Source organism: Oryx dammah, unplaced genomic scaffold, assembly GCF_014754425.2.
Source record: "Oryx dammah isolate SB20612 unplaced genomic scaffold, SCBI_Odam_1.1 HiC_scaffold_25, whole genome shotgun sequence".
In the NCBI taxonomy this organism is placed as follows: Eukaryota; Metazoa; Chordata; class Mammalia; order Artiodactyla; family Bovidae; genus Oryx; species Oryx dammah.
The window spans coordinates 92968126-92995272 of NW_024070209.1; the positions used below are offsets into that span (position 1 = coordinate 92968126).

General features: G+C 39.8%; 1 protein-coding gene and 1 pseudogene across 4 annotated transcripts in view; both read left to right on the plus strand.

Annotated features, from left to right (window-relative positions):
* RABGAP1 (RAB GTPase activating protein 1) overlaps positions 1-27147 on the plus strand; it is a 161533-nt gene that overhangs the window by 16836 nt on the left and 117550 nt on the right. For 3 of the 4 annotated variants that reach the window (XM_040225081.1, XM_040225080.1, XM_040225083.1), the window contains one exon: positions 6830-7029. In XM_040225081.1, coding sequence (XP_040081015.1) covers positions 6880-7029 — 150 coding nt within the window. In that variant the 5' untranslated portion in view covers positions 6830-6879. Of the gene's footprint in view, positions 1-6829; positions 7030-27147 lie in introns of those variants that run through there. The other variant, XM_040225082.1, reaches the window with a different exon arrangement.
* Positions 15413-16768, plus strand: LOC120851974 (annotated as a pseudogene).

The following is a 27147-nucleotide window of genomic DNA, read 5'->3' on the forward strand; positions in this document are numbered from 1 at the left end:
CAGAAATGATGGGGATTGGGAGGGAAGTGATGAGAGAATGTTTGGGTTCAGAGGGAATCCAAGATTTGGCTCAGTGGTGTTTAACTGCTTTTCACAGTTGGAAACTTGAGTTAGTCAGGCACAGTCAAGGTAGTTGTGATGGTTTTGTTTTGTTTTTTGTTTTTTTTTTAGTCTCTATCCCAATCGTTCATATCTGCACCCCCAGACATGCTTGTAGCATAGCATATTTGTCATTTGTCCATCTCACGGTCCATAAACCCTGCCATTTAAACACTGAACAAGTATTAGCCATCCAGTCACATTTATTGAATACTGCCATAAGCAAGCATATGGAGATAATATAAGTAAACCCTTAGAGATTCCCTTCCAAAAGTAGTTAGTTCAAAGGGACTATGTGTGCTCATTGTATTCCCGGTGTTTACTGTGGTGGTTTATACTAAATAATTGTTTCTGAAATGAATGATCAATATAGTGTAGGAGAAAAGAGGTATAACATTTTACTGTGTGATAAATGTAATTCTGTGATAGAATTAAAAAGCAAGCAAACAAAAAGCCGTAGGAGGATTATTTCAGGAGGGAAAAGGAGGTTAAATATTTGATTGTATCACTCTGTTGCTTGTGGGGGAGTGGGACTAATTGGAGAAATGAAGACACATTCCCGGCTTAAGAAATGGCATGAGCAGAGGTTTGAAAGCATGAAAATGCATGGCATAATTGGAGTTGCCTGGTATGGTTTGATAGAGGGAGATCAGACTAGAATGAGAGATTGGCTCCAGATTTTTAAAAATTAATGATATAAAGAACTTGGATTTTTCTGTTTTCAGTCAGGAGCAGTCCAAGGAAGGGGTCGGATATGTGATCAAATCTGAAGTTTAGAGATTAGCTATGAGGCCTTGATAATGACTAGAGAGAGTCTAGAAAGAGAGACTTATGTTGTCGCAGAGTTGAAAGAGAATAAAATACAAGAGAGTGACATGAAAGATGGCAAAGAAAGAACAGATTTGGGATATGTTTTGGAAGTAAAATCTATTAGAATTCCAAGGGAGAATGAGAAAAGGAGTCAGGGATGGGGGGCGGTGCATTTCCATCTTGAATCAGTGGTTATTAACCACTGATAAGGAAGCTGTGAGGAAGAATATGCTTGTGTGAAGATGGGCTTTGCTTTGGATATATAGAGTTGATTTTGAGATGGGCATGGGCTACGTGTAGCAGATCCCACCTATGTATTCTCATAACACCATATGCATTCTTCTTAGGACACCAAGCACTATTCTGTAATTACTTGTTTGCCTGTCCATGTTCTCTACTATAAGCCTGTCCAGGGTAAAGAGTACCTTTCCTCACCATAACGCTATACCTAGTGCCTGGCTCATAACAGATACTCAGTACTGAATAGGTAAAAAAAGAAAAAAGAAAAAAACCATAGAACAAAATACATGAAATTAGGGAGAAAAACAGGGCTACAGTATCATCAGCATACAGAAAAAGTCACAACACAGGAAGTACTGAGATAGCTAGGGGCATGTATGGAAGGAAGAGGAGGACAGGATGAATTTAGAGTGGGCAGGGGTTTTCCTGGTGGCTCAGTGGTGAAGACTCCACACCCCCAGTCAATGCAGGGGTAGTGGGTTTGATCCCTGGTCAGGGAACTAGATTTGTACAGCCAAATTTTTCTTTAAAAAAATGAGTGGGCAGAGGAAAAGGAACTTGAAAGACAAATGATAAAAGGTGCTGGAGGTGGAAAATGGAAGCAAAAAGAGTTTCACAATAAGGAAATGATAAGCATTTTCATTTATTTCAGCCAGTGGAAATAAGACGAGAACTGAAAAGAATTGTTCATTGTTGATTTTTATTTGTTTATATATGTATGTGTGTCTGTACACACATATACACACACACACACACACATATGTATTTTTTCTTTTTTGAATGGATGCTCAGAGTGTTAAAACACCCAACGTCACATAGACAAGGTTTGAATTCAGTTTTTAAAAGAGGTTTAGTAAGGGTTGGTGAGAGTTAACAGTAGCCACATTTTGAGAGGGACTGCTCGGTGAGAGTGGGGAGTCCTATTGAAGTGGAGGAGGAGTTAATACTCCTTCAGGAAGAATGTCAGGGAAGCCAAGGAAATAAAGATGAACTGGAGTGCTTGGACTAGTGGCCAGAAACAAGCACATTTTACTTGTCTCAAGTATGTCAAGTTCAATTACAAGTATCACTCGCATCTCTCTTATCAGGTTTGGTAGGTCACTTATTGGGAGGTGATTTTTGCTCTACTGATTGCGCATTAGCAAATCCGTACCACTGCAAGTTCACTGTTTATGTTACTACTCTGAGTAATGTTAGAAAAATACAAATATCTGATGATATTCTGTCCAAAAGTTCAAGGTTTTAAAAAGTAAGCACTGCTTTTGAAGAACTATCAAGCGTTCTTATCATGGCTAGTTCTTTACCTTTTCACTCTCCTTTAGCAGGTTCAGAGTTTTAAGATTGAGGTACATCTTATACCACAATCTTTGCAGAAGTGCATCGTTGAGCATAGAGTTGTCACTGTGGTGCAGAGGGGACTGTAAGTAAACATAACTGAACCTTTGGTTTTGATGTATGAGGTTGCATAATTAAGTAAAATTACTTATCATTTTAAGTTAGTTGACTTATTAAAGGAGATAGAGTGAAGCATCCCTGCACTAGTACTCACCAGCCTGGCCCTGTTGGTAACTGGACATGTTGTAAGGGTCTAGGCTCATCACTTATATAAAGGGAGACAAACAGTGCCTCCCAGATACTGAGCTGTTAAGATGATAAAATGAGATGAAGGTGTACATTTCAGTAATCTGTAAAGTGTTTATACAGAAATACAAAGTATTCTTTTATGTTTACTTAAGTATAAAAAAGTTAGATACTGACCTGGTGGCTAAGAGGGTTAAGAATATGCCTGCAATGCAGGAGAGCCCATTCAATTTCTGGGTTGGGAAGATCCCTTGGAGAAGGGAATGGCAACCCACTCCAGTATTCTTGCCTGTTTGGCTACAGTCTGTGGAGCTGCAAAGAGTCGGACATTACTGAGCGACTAACACTTTCACTTTCAAATTAGACTGGAACTAGAAGTGTTACATATATTTTGTGCTGATATTGTTTCCTAAATTACCAAAATCTGTTGATATTTGTTAGTTCTTTTAAAATTGGGAGTTGGTTTCACTCTCCAGTTAATGAAAGAGTGAAATGGAAAAGAACTGGCCATAATCAAGGCTCTTGACCATCCTTCAATAGCAATTGGCTCTTGGTTAGACATATATCTAATTCTTAGTGTGTCCTGGTTTCTGCTGTACAGCATGAATCAGCTGGAAGTATGCATATATCCACTCCTCCTTCAGCCTCTCTCCCACTCCTGTCCCATCCCCCCATCCCAGCCCTTCTTGGTTGTCACAAAGCACGAGTTGAGCTCCCGTGTTACATGGTAGGGTATATATGTCAGTGCTACAGAGAGTAATTTTTATAATGACTCTGTGAGGTAGGTAGTACACCATTTTCATTTACGGAAACTGAGGCTTGGTGTGACCAAGCTTACGCTATTATTCAGTGGTAGAACCAGCATACTAACTTGTATTTTTTCCTAACTCTTAACTGTTTGCTTTACCATCATACATAATGACTTCTATTCTTACTGTCAGTTATAAAAGCTGCTCTTGCCTTTTTCATTGGGTGACTCTTGTTATCTTACATCTTTTAAATTTGCCATTTATCCTATTTCTTTAGTACACATTTGAGCACTTACTATGGCCAGTTATTCTTTCACTTGTTAGGGCTACAGCAGCTAATGAAACAGGCAGAAGTCCCTGCCTTTATGCTTACATGATATTTAAAAACAAATTATGATTACAAGGTAAATGTGTCAAACAGTGATAGGTGGTATGGAGAAAAATAGAAGGACGGTAGTGTAGGGTCTTTGGGGGGAGGAAGTTTGTACTTTAGTGTCCATGAGAATTAGAGTAGGGGGCTTCTTGTGGTAGCTGGTGTAAGCAGGGATGAAGAGCAACAAAATTAGTTCTTATGGTCTCAAGACAGATTGCGAATACTCTAGAGTTTTTCCAGGAGTATATGAAGTTCTCGGGCACCTCTTTGTTGTGGAGACCAGGGGAGGGCGGGGTGGTCTTATCTAGAATCCCTGGAGCTTGTGGACTGACTCTTCTCTTCTGCCCATTGAGGCTGGAGAAGGGGAGCCTTATTACATAACCCCTCCTGGACTGCTTAGTGTTTTGATAAATCTCATTCCTACTGAGTGATTCAGTTACTTTCAGGGGCCAAAACAAACAGTAAAGTATCTTATAAAGTGTACTTTCCTGTCACCTCCTCAAAGAAAATAGGTTGAACTTGGAGCCTGCCAAATCTCCTCAGTGTAAATACCAAAGTATATTATTTTTGCGTCTAGAACATTGTAGGATGTTGTTAATGTCTCTGAGATTATTGCTTTAGAAAACTTTTCCATGCCCTCTGCTATCTTCGGAGAAGGCAATGGCACCCCACTCCAGTACTCTTGCCTGGAAAATCCCATGGACGGAGGAGCCTGGTAGGCTGCAGTCCGTGGGGTTGCTAACAACTGAGCGACTTCACTTTCACTTGCATGCATTGGAGAAGGAAATGGCAACCCACTCCAGTGTTCTGGCCTGGAGAATCCCAGGGACAGCGGAGCCTGGTGGGCTGCTGTCTATGGGGTTGCAGAGTCGGAAACGACTGAAGCGACTTAGCAGCAGCAGCAGCTGCTATCTTACTATTAGTAACATTTTTTTAAAACATGGGAAAAAGATTAATTAAGCATGAAAACCTTACCTAAAGGACAAGTTCTAAAAAAGAGACTCCTTTATCTGATACTGAGTGTTGTGGAACAAGGCCCAGATGTGTCACATGGGAAAAGCATTGCCATCTAAATGAAAGTTTTTTGCTTTGCTTCTAACCAGTTAAATTACAGCCATTACCTTGAACAAATTATACCATCTCTCTAAGCCTCAGTTTCCTAATCTGTGAAACAGATATGTGAATATTAAGTTTGATGTTGAGGGAAGACAACATCAGATTTTAACACAATATAATAGGTACTGTTAAAATGTCAAACTGCTGTGGGGACAGAAATGAGGCGGGCAGTGCTTTTGACTCTGGGGAGAGACTGAGCAGGCTTCTTGGAAAAGGAGGGTTATTAGGTCACAAATGATTATTTGGAGTTGACTGAGTACTGAAGCAAGGGAAGCACTTTAGGAAGAAGATCCTATGAGGGCAGACACCTCAAGGGATTAAAATATATATCCTCAGCAAAGACATTTCATCCTCTACTATATTTCTTAACTCTTCAACATGTTTCCATAGTTTTCTTTACCCTAAATCAATACCTATTAACTTGTTCAATATCCCTCTGTTCTCTACCAAATTATAAGTTGCTTTGGGGCAAGAATCTAATTTTTCTTGTTTAGCATATTTTGTTTTTTATAAACTAGAAACTTGGGAAATAGTCATTGCATGAATGAAGCAGGACTGCATTTTTAAGTTTTCAGAAGTACATTTGAAGCATCTCTATGCTACACTATGCATTAAGATACAGTCCTATGAAATGTAGAGCCTTTAAACAAGGAAATCAGCTTAAATAGAAAGCAGTAAGGAGTCCAGGGTTTGAGCTTTAGTTATACCCGATTAAATGACCCTACAACTCTTGGGGTTGCCATTTCCTTATCTGTTTAACAGTACTGCTAACTGTATAAGTTTTCTTCCAACTACAGTATTCAGAGATTGTGTAGTTTTTGCTGCCAGGTGCTTAGCCAGATGTTAGCTTTTGAGGGAAAATTAGTGCTTGGCATATGGTATATTGCTCAATAAATATATGTTCAATTAAAAATCTAAAATGTAGATCTGGACCTTTTCTTTAATAAACAAATTCTCAGAATTTTTACCTCTGAGGTATATAAGATGAGCATACTGTGAGAGCAACTTTTTTAAAGAGCGAGTTTTGTTTATTGGTTAAAGCTGAGTATAGTGTTGTATTATTCGTTCCGTGGTTGTTTTGGCAACCAAATGGGAACTGCCACAAAATATGCAGAACCAGATTTTTAAATGATAGATGAGTTTGAATTTTATTCCATGAGTCAATAATTGAATGGATTTTCATAAATGACACGTTTTTTTCTGCTTCTTTGCTGGAAATTTTTGGCCTGAAAGTTCTTTATTGATAATGTTCATTTTGAGTTGGATTCTAAGAAACTGTGGGGTGGGATTATTGAGTTTTTAATAGACCTCTGATTTCGTGCTACATACAGTATTTCCCTGCTCTAAAATTTATGCTTGCCCTGAATTATTTTTCTTTGGGGTTAATATGAAATTTTGTTTCTTAGAACAGGTTGTTAGTATGAGTGTCAGCAATGTGAGGGAAACCTTACTGTCCTGCATGCATATTTGTTGTCCTAAGTGTTTTCAATTTCATTTGTTTGTGCAGCTTTACAAAGAAGAGGATAGACAGTGAGTTTAGTACTTTTTATGTTCTCTAAAAAGAATAGAGTTACCAGAATGCCAAAGAAATTAGTGTAGGTAGGCAGTTATTCTCAAGGGAATGTTTTTATTTGTTTATTTTTTTGAAATCTGAACTACCTTGGCCCTGAATTTCATCGAATTCCCTTACATATGGAATAAAAAAGCCTAACCTGTAAGTAGCGAAAGTCTTTGGAAAATATTTTGAAAGTTTGTTTGTTTGGTTTTTAAGTTTTTTATTATGTAATTTGTAAAACTTAGAACATAATTGAATATCTGGCAGACATTCTATATGAGTATCTTTATGGTTTTTGTTTTTCAGGCATTTTTAAAATATTTAATCATTCATGAGTTGAGCTTCATTGTTGAGTCATGGATGACAAGGCTTCTGTTGGAAAAATCAGTGTCTCCTCAGACTCTGTGTCTACTCTTAATAGTGAAGATTTTGTCTTGGTTTCCAGGCAAGGAGATGAGACACCATCTACAAATAATGGAAGTGATGACGAGAAAACAGGACTCAAGGTAAAACTCCATAACCTAAGTTCCTTTTGCTTAGCCTTGCTAAGTCATTGCAAAACTTGGCCTTAATAGGAAGGTATATGGAGTGATAGTGAGAACATGGACATAATATCCTCCTCTTAATGCTAAAGAGTTTTATTTACAAATATATCTGATTAGAGATTTTCAATTTGATTAGCTTCTAAATCTGTTATCTCTAACTGTGTAAAAACTACTGATCATAGTATAAGCATTTGTCATTTTAGTTTTGTTTTCATGTTACCATTGAGTTAGAGGTGATTCTTTTGGGCCTTTTATATGTAGTGTAAAGGCAGTAGCAGGTCAGCACTGCTATTTATAAAAATAAGTTTTAGAATTTCTAAAACAGGACTTAAAATTCCTGGCTTTTGGCCATTTCTGTTTGTTTTCTCAGCAAAGTAGATCACTGTTACATCTTCTTCCATACTCTGTTATTGTTTCTGCTCTTTTTGGATATAAATAAAAACAGATTACCTGTTAATATCGTTTAAAATGTAAGTAGCTTTTAAAATACTTTGATTTCTGTTTGTTTTTTATACTACAAGTATTTATTGAGTATTGACTTTGTGCCAAGTACTATTCTAAATACTAGACATACAGTAGCAAATAAGACAGGCAAGGTCCCCTGCTCACCTAGAGTTTTTAATCAAATGTGGGAAACAGACCCTAAGCAAATAGGAAAGTGAATGTTAAGTAAATTTAGGTGGTTTGAAGAAAATCAAAGCAGAGTACATTGGTAAAGCGTGAATGGCAGGTATACTGTTTTAGAGAATGTCTTGAAATGACATTTGAGCTGAGATCTGAATGAAATGAGAAAGAATGTGTTCATGGAGAAATGTGAAGAAAGAGTTTTCCACAGAAAACAAAAAATAAAAAAGATCCTAAGGAAGACTACCCTTTTTAGGACAGAGAGTAGAGCAGAGTGAGTAAAGTAAATAAAAGTGCTAAAGTATGAGATACAATGTGTGTAGGAACTGGATCATGTAGAACTTTGTAGAGCTTAGGAATTTGGACTGAGAGAGACAGCATGGGTGGCATGAGCTCTATACCCACTCCCCAGAAATATGGGTAACGCTCTTTTTTTTTTTTTTTTAATTAACGTCTGGAAATGTTTTAAAGGCCATGCATCAGTTGAAAAAACATTTATTCAAAGCATTTTTACTAAACTTTGGAAAAGAATCTGTGGTATTTGAACCAAGACTTGTTTTTCCATCTCCTCTCCTACCTGAGGGCTGCCCTGTTGGCTCAGACGGTAAAGAATCTGCCTGCAGTGCAAGAGACCCAAATTCGATTCCTGGGTCTGGAAGATCCTCTGGAGAAGGGATGGGCTACCCACTCTAATATTCTTGCCTGGATAATTCCACAGACAGAGAAGTCTGGTTGGCTGCAGTCCATGGGCTTACAAAGAATCAGACAGGACTGAGCGACTAACACTTTTCCCAACTGAGCAAGATGGTAACTCCATTCTAGATTGGTACTATCAAGAAAATAGGGTTTCCTTTCCCCACAGTTCCCTTGTCTTCCAGGGAAGAGCAGTATGAGAGCATTCCTCATCCTGCCTCTGTCTGCCTTTTGCTGGTCAAGTGTGGCTGAGTGGTAATGGCTGCCTTCTTTTGCCCACACCTTGCTTCTGGGATGAAAACTACTTAGGGCACAGTGCTGCTGAGAACACTGAGAGCCCAGTTGCCCTTAACCTGGCTCTAGCATGTAAGGTAGTGGTTCCATACTAATGGAATAGTGGCAAGTAAAGAACACCAGAGTCGACTGCACTGCCTACCACTCCTACCAAATCCTTATTCTTTGGAAATGGAGTGTTGCTCAGAAGTATGCCATTGTCTGCACTCCCAAATTCATAGCTGTAGCTCAGATATTTTGCCAGCAATGAGGAATGGGCCACAACACAGCTCATAATCTCTGCCCAAAGGAGCTTTGTTGACAACAGAGTGTAGAGAAGTTCAAGCCTAAGGGTACTCTCAAAAACAGTGGAGGTGGTAGTGAAAAGTAATTGGGAGGAGATTGTTAGATTAATCGGACATACAGGTTTAACTTCAGGCTTGCTGGGAGGAGACCACCTATGATAGGGAGGGCCAGATCTCAAACATTAGTCTCTAGAATGCTCCCATCAGAGTAACCTAATTTGATTGGTTTGTTCTGTGGAGCAGTTTATTGCCTGAGAGGATTGTTGAGAATTATAGAGCAAATCACCCACAGTTAGTGAAGCTTAATGTCTACATGACGTGAACAGTGAACTTCCTGATGTTCAAGCTGGTTTTAGAAAAGGCAGAGGAACCAGAGATCAAATTGGCAACATCTGCTGGATCATGGAAAAAGCAAGAGAGTTCCAGAAAAAACATCTATTTCTGCTTTATTGACCATGCCAAAGTGTTTGACTGTGTGGATCACAATAAACTGTGGAAGATTTTGAAAGAGATGGGAATACCAGACCACCTGACCTGTCTCTTGAGAAATCTGTATGCAGGTCAGGAAGCATTAGTTAGAACTGGACATGGAACAACAGACTGGTTCCAAATAGGAAAAGGAGTATGTCAAGGCCGTATATTGTCATCCTGCTTATTTAACTTCTATGCAGAGTACATCATGAGAAACGCTGGGCTGGAAGAAACACCAGCTGGAATCAAGATTGCCGGGAGACATATCAATAACCTCAGATATGCAGATGACACCACCCTTATGGCAGAAAGTGAAGAGGAGATAAAAAGCCACTTGATGAAAGTGAAAGAGGAGAGTGAAAAAGTTGGCTTAAAGCTCAACATTCAGAAAACGAAGATCATGGCATCTGGTCCCATCACTTCATGGGAAATAGATGGGGAAACAGTGGAAACAGTGGCTGACTTTATTCTTTTGGGCTCCAAAATCACTGCAGATGGTGACTGCAGCCATGAAATTAAAAGACGCTTACTCCTTGGAAGAAAAGTTATGACTTACCTAGATAGTATATTCAAAAGCAGAGATGTTACTTTGCCGACAAAGGTCCGTCTAGTCAAGGCTATGGTTTTTCCTGTGGTCACGTATGGATGTGAGAGTTGGACTGTGAAGAAAGCTGAGTGCCGAAGAATTGATGCTTTTGAACTGTGGTGTTGGAGAAGACTCTTGAGAGTGCCTTGGACTGCAAGGAGATCCAGCCAGTCCGTTATGAAGGAGATCAGCCCTGGGATTTCTTTGGAAGGAATGATGCTAAAGCTGAAGCTCCAGTACTTTGGCCACCTCATGTGAAGAGTTGACTCATTGGAAAAGACTCTGATGCTGGGAGAGATTGGGGGCAGGAGGAGAAGGGGACGACAGAGGATGAGATGGCTGGATGGCATCACTGACTCAATGGACGCGAGTCTGAGTGAACTCTGGGAGTTGGTGATGAATGGGGAGGCCTGGCATGCTGTGATTCATGGGGTCGCAAAGAGTCGGACACGACTGAGTGACTGAATTGAGCTGAACTGAGTGTCTCCATGCCATCATAGAGACAGAGCATCTTACCAGAGCTGCTACCCCAGGATGGATGAGGGCAAATCACCCCAGAGGAGCAGCATCAAAGGTTTAACACTGTGGGAATTGGGGGAATAAAATTTACTAAAATAAGTCAGCCAGTCACTAAATAAACAAGCATAAAAAAGTAAAAAGTCCCAGAGTGTGGAGACCAGTACCGAGAACTGGAACAACATATTTTCTAAAATAATCTAGTTTCCAACACAGAATTGTGAGGCATGCAAAGAAACAAAATATTACCCATACATCATTTTTTAAAGGCAGAGTGACATGTTGGATCTAATATGCAAACTCTGAAAGTAGCCAACATTAGGATGTTTGATGACCATCCTAAAGAAACCATGCTTAAATAAGGTATGATGGCAATGGCAAATCAAATAGAAAATATCTTGAAGATAATAAACTACAAATTGAAAAGAACCAAATGGAAATTCTGAACTGGAAGAACACAATAAGTGAAATGAAGACATCACTAGAGAAGCCCAACAATAAATTTAAACTGGCGAAAGGAAGACGTAATGGAGAGAAATGTTATCAAAATGGCAGTACAAGAGTGTCTACCATCCTGCCCTCAAAGAGCACCAGTGTAGACACTAATGGGTGCGAGTGCCTTCATGGACGTTCAAGAATCCAACGGAGAAGTTCCCGCACATTGCTGGGGCAAAAGCATCCAAGATTGGACCCACTGAAGATGATGAACAGTTTGATTCTGTGTGTCACTTCACCCCCACTTGGGTGGCACAGCTCAGTGCCAGCAGATAGTCAGCTCATGATTTCTTCCGTGGGGGAAGGTGAGAGTGTGTGATTGAGCACCTGACTTCCCTGGCTTTGTGGGACACATCGAAAAGGCCCATTTTTTTCTCACATCATCCAAAATACTCAGTCATAAACTACACATCCTGGAAATTGACAGCTGTACTGGAAAGAACAGCAGCCAAGGTTGGGAATGGAACATATCAAAGGGGCATGGATGCCACTAACTGCTTTGGGGACTCCATCAGGAAACCCACCCGTGAGCCACCGGGGTCGACTCCTGTACAAGTTCTCCAACTGGTTCATGGGCACTGCTAAACTCCACACACCTCACTCAAACATGTCCTTACCCTGTGGCTGCCTCCCTGAGCAGCCCTGAAGGCAAGAATGGTAAGTGTGAGTCTTTGCAAATAGCTAGTGCGCACATGCCAAAAGTCAACCAGATTATGCAGGATTGGAAGAGCCTACACACTGGAGCATTCATCATCTTAGGGAAAACAAATGCAGTAGAGAGCATCAGCAGACGGATCACACAGAAGAAAATGCTGTGTAGTACAAGACAGATTGCTTGGAACTATCTAGTCTGAAAACGGGGAAGATGAAAACAGTGAGTGAAGAAAACCTGTGTGAAGTGTCACATTGTCACTAAAATCATCAACTGACGCGTTACTGGAGTCTCAGAAGGACAAGAAAGGGAGAAATGTGCAGAAAGCTGCTTTGGAGACTTAATGGTTGAAAACTTCCAAAATTCGGGGAGAGGTTTGGATATCTGAATTCATGAAGTTTATAGGCTCCCCCATATATCAACCCCAAGTGCCTCTCCAAGATACAATAAGGCTTCAAAATTAAAGATAGGGACTTCCTTGGTGGTCCAGCAGTTAAGATGCTGCTCTCCCAGTACAGGGGGCCTGGGTTCGAATCCTGGTCAGGGAACTAGACCTCAGACGCTGCAACTAAAGATCCTGTATGCCGCAACTAAGACCCCATGTAACCAAATAAATATTTTAAAAAAGAAAAAAGTTTAAAGCAACTAGAAGAAAAAAAGCTTCTTGTATTACAAAGGAAACAGCCCACCACCATCACCACCAATCAGGTTTTTAGCATAGTTATCTGCAGGAACCTTGCAAGCTAGAAGAGAATGGGATGGTACACTCAAGGAAGAAGCTGCCAACCAAGAATACTTTAGTTGGCAAAACTATCCTTCAGAAATGAAGGACAGGTAATTCCCTAGTGCTCCAGTGATTAGGATTTCATGCTTTCACTGCCCAGGGTGCAGATTCAGTCCCTAGTTGGGGAACTTAGATTGTGCAAGCCACATGTCATGGCCAAAAAAAAAAAGAGAGAGAAGGATGACAGGTTTTGCCGGGAGCCAGCGTGAGGAATCCCGCCCATGGCAAAGGTCATGAGGAAGGAAGCCTGACAAAACACAAAGGCAGGGATCAGGCTTCAAGGGTTCCCCCCTGGAATTTCCTGAGCATCTAACCCCAAAATCAGAGTCTGCCAGCTTTACTGTATTATGCTTTTCACCTACTCTTCTGACATTAACAGGGGGCTGTCCCCCCACCACCTTTTTTTAGGGAAAAGTTAATTTAGAGCTTTTAGATAATAAGTCTCCTGGGCATAATAAGAGTGTTTCAATCCAAAAACCCCTCTGATGGCTCTCTAACTTGCCTTACCCGGACTTTTACAGCTACACATGTGATTGTTTACAGCCCCCCAACTGTGAGAGGCATGGGAAGCCTAAAACATAAAGCCTTTCAAAGAGTTAAAAGTTATTAGAGAAAAATAAAATAAAAGTTATTAGAGTAGTGCTGGTGTAGGATTTCATTATTGGGCCAGTGCTTGTTACTAAGTTCCCATATCTCTTATACACTGTACACCTGGGAGCACATTTGTTAACATAGTTAGAATGTAAGGAAAAACAAATGTAGCCTTGAAACTGACCACATCAGACTTTTGAGCTAATTGGTTCTTTGTTGTAACTTACTGCACCTTTGCTCCTGAAAATGTAACTTTGTTTGATACTTTCTGAGGCTGACATAGATTAGAAATACAAAGAAAAAACACTTCAAGGGAAAATAAGTTTTCTGGTTGAGCAGCCTTTATCAAAAGAGGGTCTTAAAATGTTTCACAGGCCTCCAAGGCCAGAAGATAATGTACACAACATCATTTGTGGGAAAGGTATAAAAGTCCTTCTAAAAAAATAAAGTTATTGGGGCCTCGCTCACCAAAGCAGCTTGGTCTCTGCGTGTTGTCTTTATTTTCTGGCTGAATTCCCATCTGGGGCGTGGAGGCTCGCCATGTCTGCTTACTTGCCCTGGCTTGTAAGACTCACACGAAAGGGAGCCCAAGGCGGGGCACCCTCTACTATTCAAACGGGTGCCAGTGGCCTAACATAGATGGTGCAAACCTCTTGTCTCGAGGTTTTATTAGTTCTCCACGTAAACCAAGTTATTCAGCATCTTTTCTCCACTAATTTTCCTACTACAGTATTCTTTCCTAATCTAACCTTACATTTCTAATTAAATAAATCTCTCTTCGCCGACTCTATCCACCCTTCGAATTCCCTGGATCCACCAGGCCTGGACCCGGGCAAGGTTTCCCCCTCTATCTGAAAGTAGGATGTTCCTATGAAACTTTGTAAGCTGAAATGACATATAGTAGAGTATCCCCTGCTTTCTAAAAGTTTGTGTTTTACCACTTTTCTTGTATAAAGGGTCTACACTAGTACAGTACTTGCTTTTTTCATAAAAGCAAAAGTCATCTTCAGATTACTTTCAGTTAGCAAAAACAGGTACTGATGTAGGCCTTCTAAGAAAGCAAAGTGACATAATTCAAAGTTCTGGAAAGTGGGAGATACTTTATAATGGAGAGAATTGATCATTAGACCTTAATAAAGTCCTGAAACGAGTTCTTCCATCTGAAATGAAAGGACACTAGTTAGTAATATGAAAGTATAAAATACACTGGAAAAAGTAAGTATATGCTCAAAATCAGTATAGTCTTAATACTGTAATGTGGTGTGTTGATTAAGTAAATCTAGATTAAAAGTTAAAGGACAAAGATATTAAAAATAGCTATAGCTACAATGAATACATAATACAGAAATTTAAATTGTGCCATCAAAACCAATGTTTGGGGAAGTAAAAAGTAGAGCTTTGTATGGGATTGAAGTGAAAGTGAAGTCGCTCAGTTGTGTCTGACTCTTTGCGACCCCATGGACAGTAGCCTACCAGGCTCCATGGTCCATGGGATTTTCCAGGCAAGAATACTGGAGTGGGCTGCCATTTCCTTCTCCAGGGGATCTTCCCAACCCAGGGATCAAACACGGGTCTCCAGTCTCCGGCATTGTAGACAGACGCTTTACCATCTGAGTCACTAGGGATTGAGGTTAGGTTGTTACCAATGTAAAATAGAATGTTATATCCTGTAAAATGTTACATGTAAATCTCATGGTAATTACAAATTAATAACCCACAATAAACACACAAAAGATTAAAAGAAGGGATACCGCTCTAGAAAGTATACCACTATAGAAAATCATCAATTCACAAGGGAAGATAACGAGAAGAAGAAAGGAATAAGGGACCTGTAAAACAGCCAGAAGACAATAACATAATATTAGTAAGTTCTTATCTATCAGTAATCATTTCAAATGCAAATGAATTAAATTCTCCAATCAAGTGACAATATCAGAATGTATTAAAAACAAGAAAAAGACCACACTGTATGCTACCTATAAGAGACTCATTTCAGCTTTAAGGACACACATAGACTTATCTGTGTATCATGTAAAGAGATGAATAGTTATTCCATGCAAATGGAAAGAAAAGTACCATTTCAAAACAAGTATATGTTAGGTCACAAAACATATCTTAGCAAGATTAACAAGACTGAAATCATACCAGTTATCTTTTCTGGCTACAGTGGTATAAAATTAAAAATCAACGAAAGGGGGAGAACTTGAAAATCTACAAATATGTGGAAATTAAACAACATACTTCTAACCAACCAGTGGTTGGTCAAAAAATAAATGCAACCACTCAAAAAATAAAATGGAAATCAGAAAACATCATGAAAGAAACAAATATGGGCTTTTCCTGTGGGAGCCACTGGGGTGAGAGGAGTGTGGCCTTCTCCTCTCCCCACCATGGCGTGTGCTCATCCACTGATATGAGTGTACTCTGAAAAGGGAGAGTCCTCTGGCAAAAATGTCACTTTGCCTGCTGTGTTCAAGGCTCCCATTCGACTTGATATTGTTAACTTTGTTCACACCAACTTGTGCAAAAACAACAGACAGCCCTATGCTGTCAGTGAATTAGCAGGTCATCAAACCAGTGCTGAGTCTTGGGGTACCGGCAGAGCTGTGGCTCGAATTCCCAGGGTTCGAGGTAGCGGGACTCACTGTTCTGGTCAGGGTGCTTTTGGAAATATGTGTCATGGGGGCTGCATGTTTGCACCAACCAAGACCTGGTGATGTTGGCACCCCAGAGTGAATACGACGTAGAAGTGATACGCCATCTGCTCTGCACTGGCTGTCTCAGCCTTACCAGTGCTGGTCATGTCTAAAGGTCATCGTATAGAGGAAGTTCCTGAACTTCCTTTAGTGGTGGAAGATAAAGTTGAAGGCTACAAGAAGACCAAGGAGGCTGTTTTGCTTCTGAAGAAACTTAAGGCCTGGAATGATATCAAAAAGGTCTACGCCTCTCAGCGAATGAGAGCTGGCAAAGGCAAAATGAGAAACTGGCGCCATATCCAGCACAGGGGACCCTGCATCATCTATAATGAGGACAATGGTATCAAGGCCTTCAGAAACATCCCTGGGATTACTCTGCTTAATGTAAGCAAGCTGAACATTTTGAAACTTGCTCCTGGTGGTCATGTGGGACATTTCTGCATTTGGACTGAAAGTGCTTTCCGAAAGTTAGATGAGCTGTATGGCACTTGGTGTAAAGGAGCCTCCCTCAAGAGTAACTACAACCTCCCCGTGCACAAGATGCTCAATACAGACCTTAGCAGAATCTTGAAAAGCCCAGAAATCCAAAGAGCACTCCAGGCACCACACAGGAAGATTCATCACAGAGTCCTGAAGAAGAATCCGTTGAAAAACCTGAGAATCATGTTGAAGCTTAACCCATATGCAAAGACCATGTGCCGGAACACCATTCTTCAACAGGCCAAGAATCACAAAATCCACATGGATAAGGCAGCAGCAGCACTAGAAGCCAAATTAGATCAGAAAGGGGTTCAGGGCAAGAAGCCTGTGGTGGGAAACAAAGAAAAGAAGACTGTGGTGGTAAAAAAGGCTGCAGGGACCAAGAAAACAGCAGCTGAAAAGAAGCCCACAGAAAAGAAACCCATCTCAGAGGAAAAGAAGGCTGCTGCATAAACTTAAATTTGTTTATTCCATAAATGCCAAATCATTTTGGACAGCTAATTTTGAATAAAGACCTGAACAAAGAGGCAATGAAAAAAAAAACAAATATGGAAACACAACATATTCCACATTCCATGACTTTTGTGTGGAATCTTAAAAAAGCCAAACTATAGAAACTGAATAAAATGGTTTTGCCCAGAGATCGCATTGGTGATAGAAGAAAAGGAGATTTTGGTCAGAGATACAGACATCCTCTCCTCCATAAATAAAATCACGTACTATATAATTCATTTATATATAATTTTAAAAAATGCAAAGCTAATCTTCAGTCATAAAAAGTGGGACAATGATTGCCTGGGGGAGGGACAGTGAGATGGGGAAGAAGAGTAAGAATCCAAAGGGGCACCACCACAATGGTGTGTGTGCGTGTGTGCATGTATGTGTGTTTACACATGCAGATGCATATATATATAATGTTAAAGGAGTGTCAGTGCTACAGTAGAAAGTTATTTTCTAAAGGAACGAAAAATATACGAAACAGGTAAATAAAGAGTAAAGTGGCACACCTAAATTGAACTCTTATTAGTTATATCAATAACAGCATTAAATGTGAATGGAATAGCAGTATGATCAAAAAGGAATTGTCAGCATTGGATAAAACATCTAGGAGACCCATCTTCGATTCAAAGATATAGATAGATTTAAATAGATGGGAAAAGTTGATGCTAACAGCAGTCAAAATGATTACAGTGATGTTAGGCAATGTAGACTCTAAAACAGTGTTACTAGAGATGAAATGAACGCGTTATAATCTTATAAGGGTCAGTCCACCAGGAAGGTCTGACAATGTATACCTAATAAAGGAACTCCAAAATACATGAAAGCCTTGGATTTTACAGAGATGGGTTTTGGAACTGAGATTTCCTTTATAAAGCACCCTCAGGAGATACATCCTAAAAAGGATATTACTTGAATTATAGTTAACTGCTTACAGTCACAGGAAGAAAATAAGACACAGAAGCGTCTATGTCTTAACTGATTTGGAGGCAAATCTTGTTGAGAATTTGTACCCATAGGCTTACCTTCATGTATATTTGGGGCTTGAATTTACACTACCTTCATGTTCCTGGGTTAAGAATTCCTTTTGGGCACCTGACAGGATCAATTGTAAAACTTGAGGGATTTGCTTGCCACCCGGGCTGCATAGTATTCCCACGGATAACTCTGATAAAGAATAGTGCACAATTCAGAATTTACAAAGGACAATTCATCACAAGCAAGAGTCAGCAAACCAAAACTGGCATTTGAATTATTACCTGTAACCTTGAGGTGGGCATGATTAAAATGACTAAACATTTAAAGAAAATTTTTGAAACATTAGAAAAGGACAAAATTACAAAAGATTTTAATATTCCAAGCAAACTAAAAATAGAACTTCTACAAACGAAAATTAGACTCAGTGAAATTAAAGGTACAACAGATACGTTACCCACAAAATTCTGAGAAAATTACAGAAAATAGCATTGAAAGATGGCAAAATAAGAAAAAGCAATTAAGAAACGTGGAGACTGGGATACAAAGAACCGACAAGTACCTAAGTGTTCTTTAAGAATAGAATGAGGGAGGGGAAATTCCCTGGTGGTCCAGTGGTTAGGACTGTGCTTCCATTGCAGGGGTCACGGGTTCTTTTCCTGGTTAGGAAACAGATCCTGCCCACTGTGCAGTGTGACCAAAAATAGAATGAGGGAAAGGAAATTAACATAACAGTGGAATATTTTCCAAAAGTGATGATACATAAACTCTCAGCTTAGAAAATCAGGATGAATCCCAACCAGTATGACAGTGTTTGGCCACCTGATGCAAAGGGCTTACTCATTTGAAAAGACCCTGATGCTGGGAAAGATTGAGGTCAGGAGGAGAAGGGGATGACAGAGGATGAGATGGTTGGATGGCATTACTGACTCAATGGACAAGAGTTTGGGTAAACTCCAGGAGTTGGTAATGGTCAGGGAGGCCTGGTGTGCTGCAGTCCATAGGGTCGCAAAGAGTCGGACACGACTGAGCGACTGAACTGAACTGATGACAGTAAAACTGCAGAACATTACAGCCAAAGAGTAGTTTTTAAAAGGCTGAATGAGAAGATGAATAGGACCTAGTTCATGTCCTTAAGATGGTTAAAGCTTCGGGTAGATGACAGTGGTTAAAAATGTTGTTGTGATCATTTCTACTAGTCTTTGTAACAAATAACTCAAAAATCAGTGGCTTGAAAATCAATTTATTCTCATGATTTTGTGGATTGACTGGGTGTTTTGCTGGCCTTATTTGGCTTCCTTGGTGGCCCAGACCGTAAAGAACCCGCCTGCAGTGTGGGAGATCTGGGTTCAATCCCTGGGTTGGGAAGATCCCCTGGAGGAGGGCATGGCAGTCCACTCCAGTATTCTTGCCTGGAGAATCCCATGGACAAGAGAGTCTGGTGGGTTACAGTCTGTGGGGTCACAAAGAATTGGACACGACTGAGTGACTAAGCACAACACAGCACATTTGGATTAATGTGACTTTATTCAGCTGGTGTATTAGCTGGGCACTGGGCTTGACTGGGTCTCTCTCTCTATGTGGTTTTCAACTTAGGCTTCTTCCCAGCTTAGTGGTCTTAGGGCAGATGTGAAAGCTGTAAGGCCTCTTTTAAATCTGAGGCTTATGAATGGTGTCACCTCTACCACATTCTTTTGTGGTAGAAAAGCAAGTCACAAGGCCAGCCCAGATTTCATGAGTTTAGAGAACTAGACTGTACTTTTTGATGAAGGAGGTGTAGAGATTTTGTAGACGTATCTAATTTTCAACATCAGTTTAATTAGGTCAGTACCATGGTAGAGTTTAACGGAAGGATGCTATAGAACAAAGCAGGCAGAAAGTTGTCCTAGCTTGGGGGAGGAGTCAGACTTCTTTGAGAGAGTAAGTCCTTTAAAGGAAAGCTGTATGTGATGGTATAGTCATAAAAAACACAGGTATATTTCTTTATGAAATTTTCTGACAGCTCACATCAAAATCTGAGAATTTTCCGTAAATTCAGAAAATGTTGCATTTCTCTACCTTGTCTCGTGTATGAATCCTGCATTCTTTAGCTCTTAGCCAAAGATACTCTTTAAATGTTGGTTGAGGGTACATTGATGAGCTAGTACTTTTGAGGCAGAAAGTTCAGTTAGATAATTTTTTAAGCTTTTTAATGTTCAAAGAGTTTTCTTCTTGAAAAATCCAGCTGACATTTTGGTTGGAAAAGAGTTGCCAAACTTTATTAAAGTAGCAGATAACAAAAGTCACTGCTTACTTAGTATTGCCTGAATTAATCTTCTGACTCAGTTTCTGAAATTGTTTTAGAGTCAGTTATCATGTCCTCTAAAATGCAGATCTTTTATTCAAGCAGAGTTACTAAACCATTAACACACAGTTTAATTAAGGGGATCAGAGTGGTGGTTGGATAGACACGGAAGTAAATTTGTCACCATGACAAAATTAATCAAGTGCTAGAATATAGACATAAGCAGAGTTACATGAGAACATAATTGTTGCCTGAAGAAGAACAAAAAGTTTTTCATTCAGCAGATCCTTAAAGAGTGTTTAACAGTTTCTCAAAGAAGAGAGTCTGTGGCATGTGGAAAGATAAGAAGAGTGAAGAGTTTGGAGTTAGGGCCGCTGCATGCAGTAGAATTGAATGTGCATGCTTTTCTTTTTCTTCCTAGATGCAAATGCAAGTAGCCTTTTTGTCACTTTTTTTGTCTTAATTATAGAAACAATGTATGTTTGATGTAGAAAATTCATACCATATGAAAAGTAAAGCCTAGCCTAGCCATGATCCTATTATTTAGCACAAACTAAGTAGTTGGGGTCCTTCTTCAGTTGATTTTTAAAGATAAATGCACAAGATTCTCTTTCCCTTCACTTTTAAAATTAATGTCAGTAATTCCTAATGATAATATTAGTTTGTTTTTCTGATCCTTTCTTTATATAGTAAAATAAAGACATGGATAATCAGAACAACTGCAGTTTATAAGTGAGGCACAAAGTGATTTAGTGATTTATCCAGGATACAGAAAGGATGTATCATGAGCAGATTTGAGATGAGTTACTATACTTTTCAGTATCCAAACTGGACTTCTGCTTCTTTTGTGCCTTGCTTTCTGATAAGCCTGAGATTTATATACTTGTTTTGAAATGGCTCAGCTGTTACCCTGAAGCTGAGCAAAATTACTTAGTTTGAACCATTTTCATTTGTATTTTTCACTGCAGTATGACACAAGTAGTGGGAACTGTAGATCTTCATGAATTTATCTTTAATTTCTGATTTTCTGTGGATTTTTCCAGCACACTTTGATTTCCTAAGCATGCTTTATTGAAGACATAAGATGTCCACTGGAAAAGCATCTCACACTGCCTAAAGTAGCTTTGTATAACTGGCAAAGCAAGTAGAGCCTGGTTGATATTGTTGCAGTGAAGGGAAACAGGAACTATAAAGTTAGAAGTAGAAAATTAAGACCAGGAAAGGAGTCTGGATATTGCCTTTGGAACATTTTGTCTGTAGGTTCCCTAATGCAGTTTTGCTCTCAAGGAAATACACTTGTAGCCAATTCTGCCGCTTAAGTTACTACCTTTATTTGATATTATTTAGAAATGACAAATGTTATTCCATTAATGCTTCTTTTGCACATAAATAGTAGGTGTGTTCTTAGTTTTCTTCAGACCAAAGAAAGTGGAAGAATTATTAAAGTTATTATTTGCTTTTTTTTTTTTTTAATCTCACCTCCAGTAGGTGGACGAGAGTTTATTTAAAAATAGCTGAAAGTTGGGTAGGGAGATACTTACTGGATGCTTACTAGTTGGCAGGTACCGTGATGTGAGAAATGAGACATTCCCTATAAAAATCACATGATTCAGTGGTTCTAATGTATACAATGAGTGTCCAGAGATCATATCATTGAACCACAGCAGTCTTGTGAGATAGGTATTAACATTCTCATTTTAGGGATGGGGCAGTTGTGGCTCCCAGAGATTAATTTGCCCATAGCCACCGGAGTTAGTGTCAGAGGCATGTCCCCAACTCAGATTTGTCTTATTGTGGAGCCCAAGTAGGACTCCTGAGTGTAGCTGCATAGGCTGTACCCTGTGCACTCCCAGGCTCACGCTGTTCACATAGACTGTGATGTGAAGGGTGCCCCCTGGAGTTGTGCCACAAGCCAGCTCTTGGCCCAGTTTGTTCCTGTACTATATAAGTAGAATTATAAATAAATCATTCACTGAGCAGTCTCTGTCCTTGCAAACATCTATGTCTGTGTTTGGCTACTTTATGCTTAAATGTTTTTTTCCTCTCGATTAAGGAATGTTTTAAACAACTCTCTCCTCTACTTAAAGATTACATGGAGATGAACACAAACCAATACGTGACCTTTAGTTATCTATGCATATCTGCTTTGCTTTCTTATTTTTATATTTGGGCTAAATTAAGTTAGAAGTGTTTTTTGGACTTCAGATAATTGTGTTTTGTTGTTGTTACTCAGTCACTACGTCATGTCCAACTCTTTGTAATCCCATCAACTGCAGCATGCCAGGCTTCCCTGTCCTTCACTGTCTCCCAGAGTTTGCTCAAACCTCATGTCCATTGAGTCAGATGCCATCCAGCCATCTCATCTTCTGTCGTCCCCTTCTCCTCTTGCCCTCAGTCTTTCCCAGCATCCGGGTCTTTTCCTGAGTCAGCTCTTCACAGCAGGTGGCCAAAGTATTGGAGCTTCAGCATCAGTGCTTCCAATAATATTCAGGGTTGATTTCCTTTAGGATTGACTGGTTTGATGTCCTTGCTGTCCGAGAGACTCTCAAGAATCTTCTCCAGCACCTTAGTTTGAAAGTATCATTCTTCAGTGCTCAACCTTCTTTATGGTACAACTCTCACAACTGTACATGACTACTGGGAAAAATACCTTTGGCTGTATGGACCTTTGTAACATGCTATTAGTATTTGGTCCTGCCCAGTATTCTTACGGTAAATGTAAAACCTTACTGACATTCATAATTATAGGAAATGATGGTATTTGTTTTTGTTTTAAGTAGTTAACAAAGCTAAAATAAATCATTCAGATTTGCTTCAGATTTATTTGCTAAAATAAATCATTCAGATTTGTCACAAAAACCAAAATTTATAGACTATCCAGATTAGATAAAATAATACTTTGGTTTTTATTTTTGACATTTATAAAGTTCATTTCATTAAACATGTATTGTAGATACACTTTGTACCTGTCACTACACCAGGCTTTGGGAATATAAAGATAATTTAAGAGAGTCTCTGCTATCTAATAATGCCTAGTCTGGCTAAAGGCCCACTAGGCAGATATTCTCTAAAATCTGTAGCAATGCACTCCCTAAAAACGGAATGATTAAACCCCATATATGAGGCTTAAGGTCTCCCAGAGGAGGTAACCGAGTTTAAGCTTGGTGTTTAAGAGTAGAAAGGCAAGCGAGAGGGTTTTCCAGGAAAGGGAACAATCTATGCAAAGCTTAAATGTTAGAAAGTTTGTGATGTGTCTTGGGGAATTTGAGTGGCTTGATGTGACTGCTAAGAGATGAGAAGCTAATTAGACAGGGTTGTGAGAAACTCATAGAACATAGAAATGATTTGGGGCTTTCTCTTAAGGACATTGAGGAAACAGAGAAAGTGAAGTTGCTCAGTTGTGTCCGACTCTTTGCAACCCCGTGGATTGTAGCCTACCAGGCTCCTCCATCCATGGGATTTTCCCAACCCAGGGATTGAACCTGGGTCTCCCACATTGTAGGTAGATGCTTTACCATCCGAGCTGGTATTCAGTTGTATAGCTATATGGAAGTTATCCATTCACCACTTGATAAACATTTACCTGTACTCAGCTTTTGGCAATTATGAATAATGTTGCTGTGAAGTGAAGTGAAGTTGCTCAGTCGTGTCCGACTCTTTGCGACCCCATGGACTGTAGCCTACCAGGCTCCTCTGTCCATGGGATTTTCCAGGCAATAGTACTGGAGTGGATTGCCATTTCCTTCTCCAGGGGATCTTCCCGACCCAGGGATCAAACCCGGGTCTCCTGCATTGTAGACAGACGCTTTACCATCTGAGCCACCAGGGAAGAATGCTGCTGTAAGCATTCACAAAAGTGTACTTCATTTATTTTTTTATGCATGCTTTCTGTGTTCTAAGAAATCTCTGTGGCCCAGGATCACAAAGGCTTTCTCCTATGTGTTTTCTTCTGTAAACATTATAGTTTTCAGATTTACATTTAGATATGCAGTCCATTTTGCATTAATTTTTGTATGTCATGTAATTTTTGCATGTGTTTGATGTCAGGTTAGTTGTTTCAGCACCATTTGTTTTACTTTATTACCTTTCTCTTGAGTTACCTAGCCGACTTTGTTGAAAACAATTGGCCATGTATGTATAGGTCTATTTCTGAGTTCTGTTTTGTTTCATTGGTCTGTATACCTGTCTTTTCACTAATACCAGTATCTTGATTGCTTTAGCTACAACTACATTTATTTTAGAGATGATCATGGTATCTGTTAAGAATGCTGTTGGCAGCAAGAAACAGAAACCCCTGCTGATAATGAGTTCATTTTTCTGTTATAACAGGAAATCAGAGATAGACAGTTGCTAGTTTAAGCTCTTCATTTATAGGATGGGTGAACAAAACTGTACCCTGCTGGCCTCATCTAGCCTGACAACTGTTTCGTAAATTACCTGTGAAAGTTCTTTAAAATGTATCTGCCAAGGCTTTATCTCTGAGACTAATTTAGTTGCTAGGGTAGGAGGTAAGTGAATAGAGGGAGGATCAAGTATTTTAATTCTAACGTGCTTCCTGGTGATACTGGTAATTGTATTGTGTAGTCATGAACCATTAATCTAAGGTTGGTTCCCAGAATAGCAACATCACCATCACCTGGAAACTTTAAAAATTCTAATTATCTGTCCTATGCGAGCCTTACTGAATAGGAATTCTGCTGCTGCTAAGGCAGTTCAGTCGTGTCTAACTCTATGCGACTTCATAGACGGCAGCCCACCAGGCTCCGCCGTCCCTGGGATTCTCCAGGCAAGAATACTGGAGTGGGTTGCCATTTCCTTCTCCAGTGCATGAAAGTGAAAAGTGAAAGTGAAGTCACTCAGTCGTGTCCAACTCTTAGTGACCCCATGGACTGCAGCCTACCAGGCTCCTCCGTACATGGGATTTTCCAGGAAAGAGTACCACAGTGGGTTGTCATTGCCTTCTCCAAGTATTCTTCTAGGGGTCAACAGATTGTGTATTACCACATTCTTCAGGTGCCAAAGTTCAGTTCAGTCGCTCAGTCATGTCCGACTCTTTGCGACCCTATGAATTGCAGCACGGCAGGCCTCCCTGTCCATCACCAACTCCCGGAGTTCACTCAAACTCATGTCCATCGAGTCGGTGATGCCATCCAGCCATCTCATCCTCTGTCATTCCCTTCTCCAATCCCTCCCAGCATCAGAGTCTTTTCCAATGAGTCAACTCTTCGCATGAGGTGGCCAAAGTATTGGAGCTTCATCTTTAGCATCAGTCCTTCCAATGAACACCCAGGACTGGTCTCCTTTAGGATGGACTGGTTGGATCTCTTTGCAGTCCAAGGGACTCTCAAGAGTCTTCTCCAACACCACAGTTCAAAAGCATCAATTCTTTGGCGCTCAGCTTTCTTCACAGTCCAACTCGCATCTATACATGACCACTGGAAAAACCATAGCCTTGACTAGACGGACCTTTGTTGGCAAAGTAATGTCTCTGCTTTTGAATGTGCTATCTAGGTTGGTCATAACTTTCCTTCTAAGGAGTACGCGTCTTTTAATTTCGTGGCTGCAATCACCATCTGCAGTGATTTTGGAGCCCCCCAAAATAAAGTCTGACACTGTTTGCACTGTTACCCCATCTATTTCCCATGGAGTGATGGGACCGGATGCCATGATCTTCGTTTTCTGAATGTTGAGCTTTAAGCCAACTTTTTCGCTCTCCTCTTTCACTTTCATCAAGAGGCTTTTTAGCTCCTCTTCATTTTCTGCCATAAGGGTGGTGTCATCTGCATATCTAAGGTGATTGATATTTCTCCCAGCAATCTTGATTCCAGCTTGTGCTTCTTCCAGCCCAGCGTTTCTCATGATGGACTCTGCATATAAGTTAAATAAGCAGGGTGACAATATACAGCCTTGATGTACTCCTTTTCCTATTTGGAACCAGTCTGTTATTCCATGTCCAGTTCTAACTGTTGCTTCCTGACCTGCATATAGGTTTCTCAAGAGGCAGGTCAGACGGTGTGGTATTCCCATCTCTTTCAGAATTTTCCACAGTTTCTTGTGATCCACACAGTCAAAGGCTTTGGCATAGTCAATAAAGCAGAAATAGATGTTTTTCTGGAACTCTCTCGCTTTTTCCATGATCCAGCGGATGTTGGCAATTTGATCTCTGGTTCCTCTGCCTTTTCTAAAACCAGCTTGAACATCAGGGAGTTCACGGTTCACGTATTGCTGAAGCCTGGCTTGGAGAATTTTGAGCATTACTTTACTAGCATGTGAGATGAGTGCAATTGTGCTGTAGTTTGAGCATTCTTTTGCATTGCCTTTCTTTGGGATTGGAATGAAAACCGACCTTTTCCAGTCCTGTGGTCACTGCTGAGTTTTCCAAATTTGCTGGCATATTGAGTGCAGCACTTTCACAGCATCATCTTTCAGGATTTGAAAGAGCTCAACTGGAATTCCATCACCTCCACTAGCTTTGTAGTGATGCTTTCTAAGGCCCACTTGACTTCACATTCCAGGATGTCTGGCTCTAGGTGAGTGATCACACCATCGTGCCAAAGTTAGGGAACCTTATAAGGCATTGCTGAATGTTCCCTATATGGAAACATTCAGATTAATTTACTGTCTTTAAAAAAAAAAACAGAAGACTTAATTGAGATAAGTATTGTTAAATAAATTATGTCACATGTGGTTAGGTTTGAAATTGGATTGAAGGTGCACAAATGATCTAAATGGTAAGTGTTGAGTACTGTATTGGAACTAATTATTCACAGCATAAGTTAGGTTGCTATTTTTAAGCAGCTTTTAGAAATCAGCATTGTTGTGTCCTGCATTAATTTGCCTACCCTTTAAGGAAGTGTAAAGGAAATAGAAGGCAGTTCGTACGTTTGTAGACTTTATAAACAAGGGAAGAATACAAGATAAACATGTATAAACACGAAAGACAAACACATAAACATGTTTCTTTTTGTGATATGTTTTGTGAATATATTACAATGGAGGTAGCCTATCTAAAAGAAAACTTGACTTTATCCTATATTTCAAAGAAAAAACAGTACCTCATAGCATGTGAAATATGTCTTCAGTTTAGGTTGCTCTTTAATGATAGCCTTCCCAGTTAAAATTACTGTTGCTTAAACATGGAGTCTAGTACCTTCCA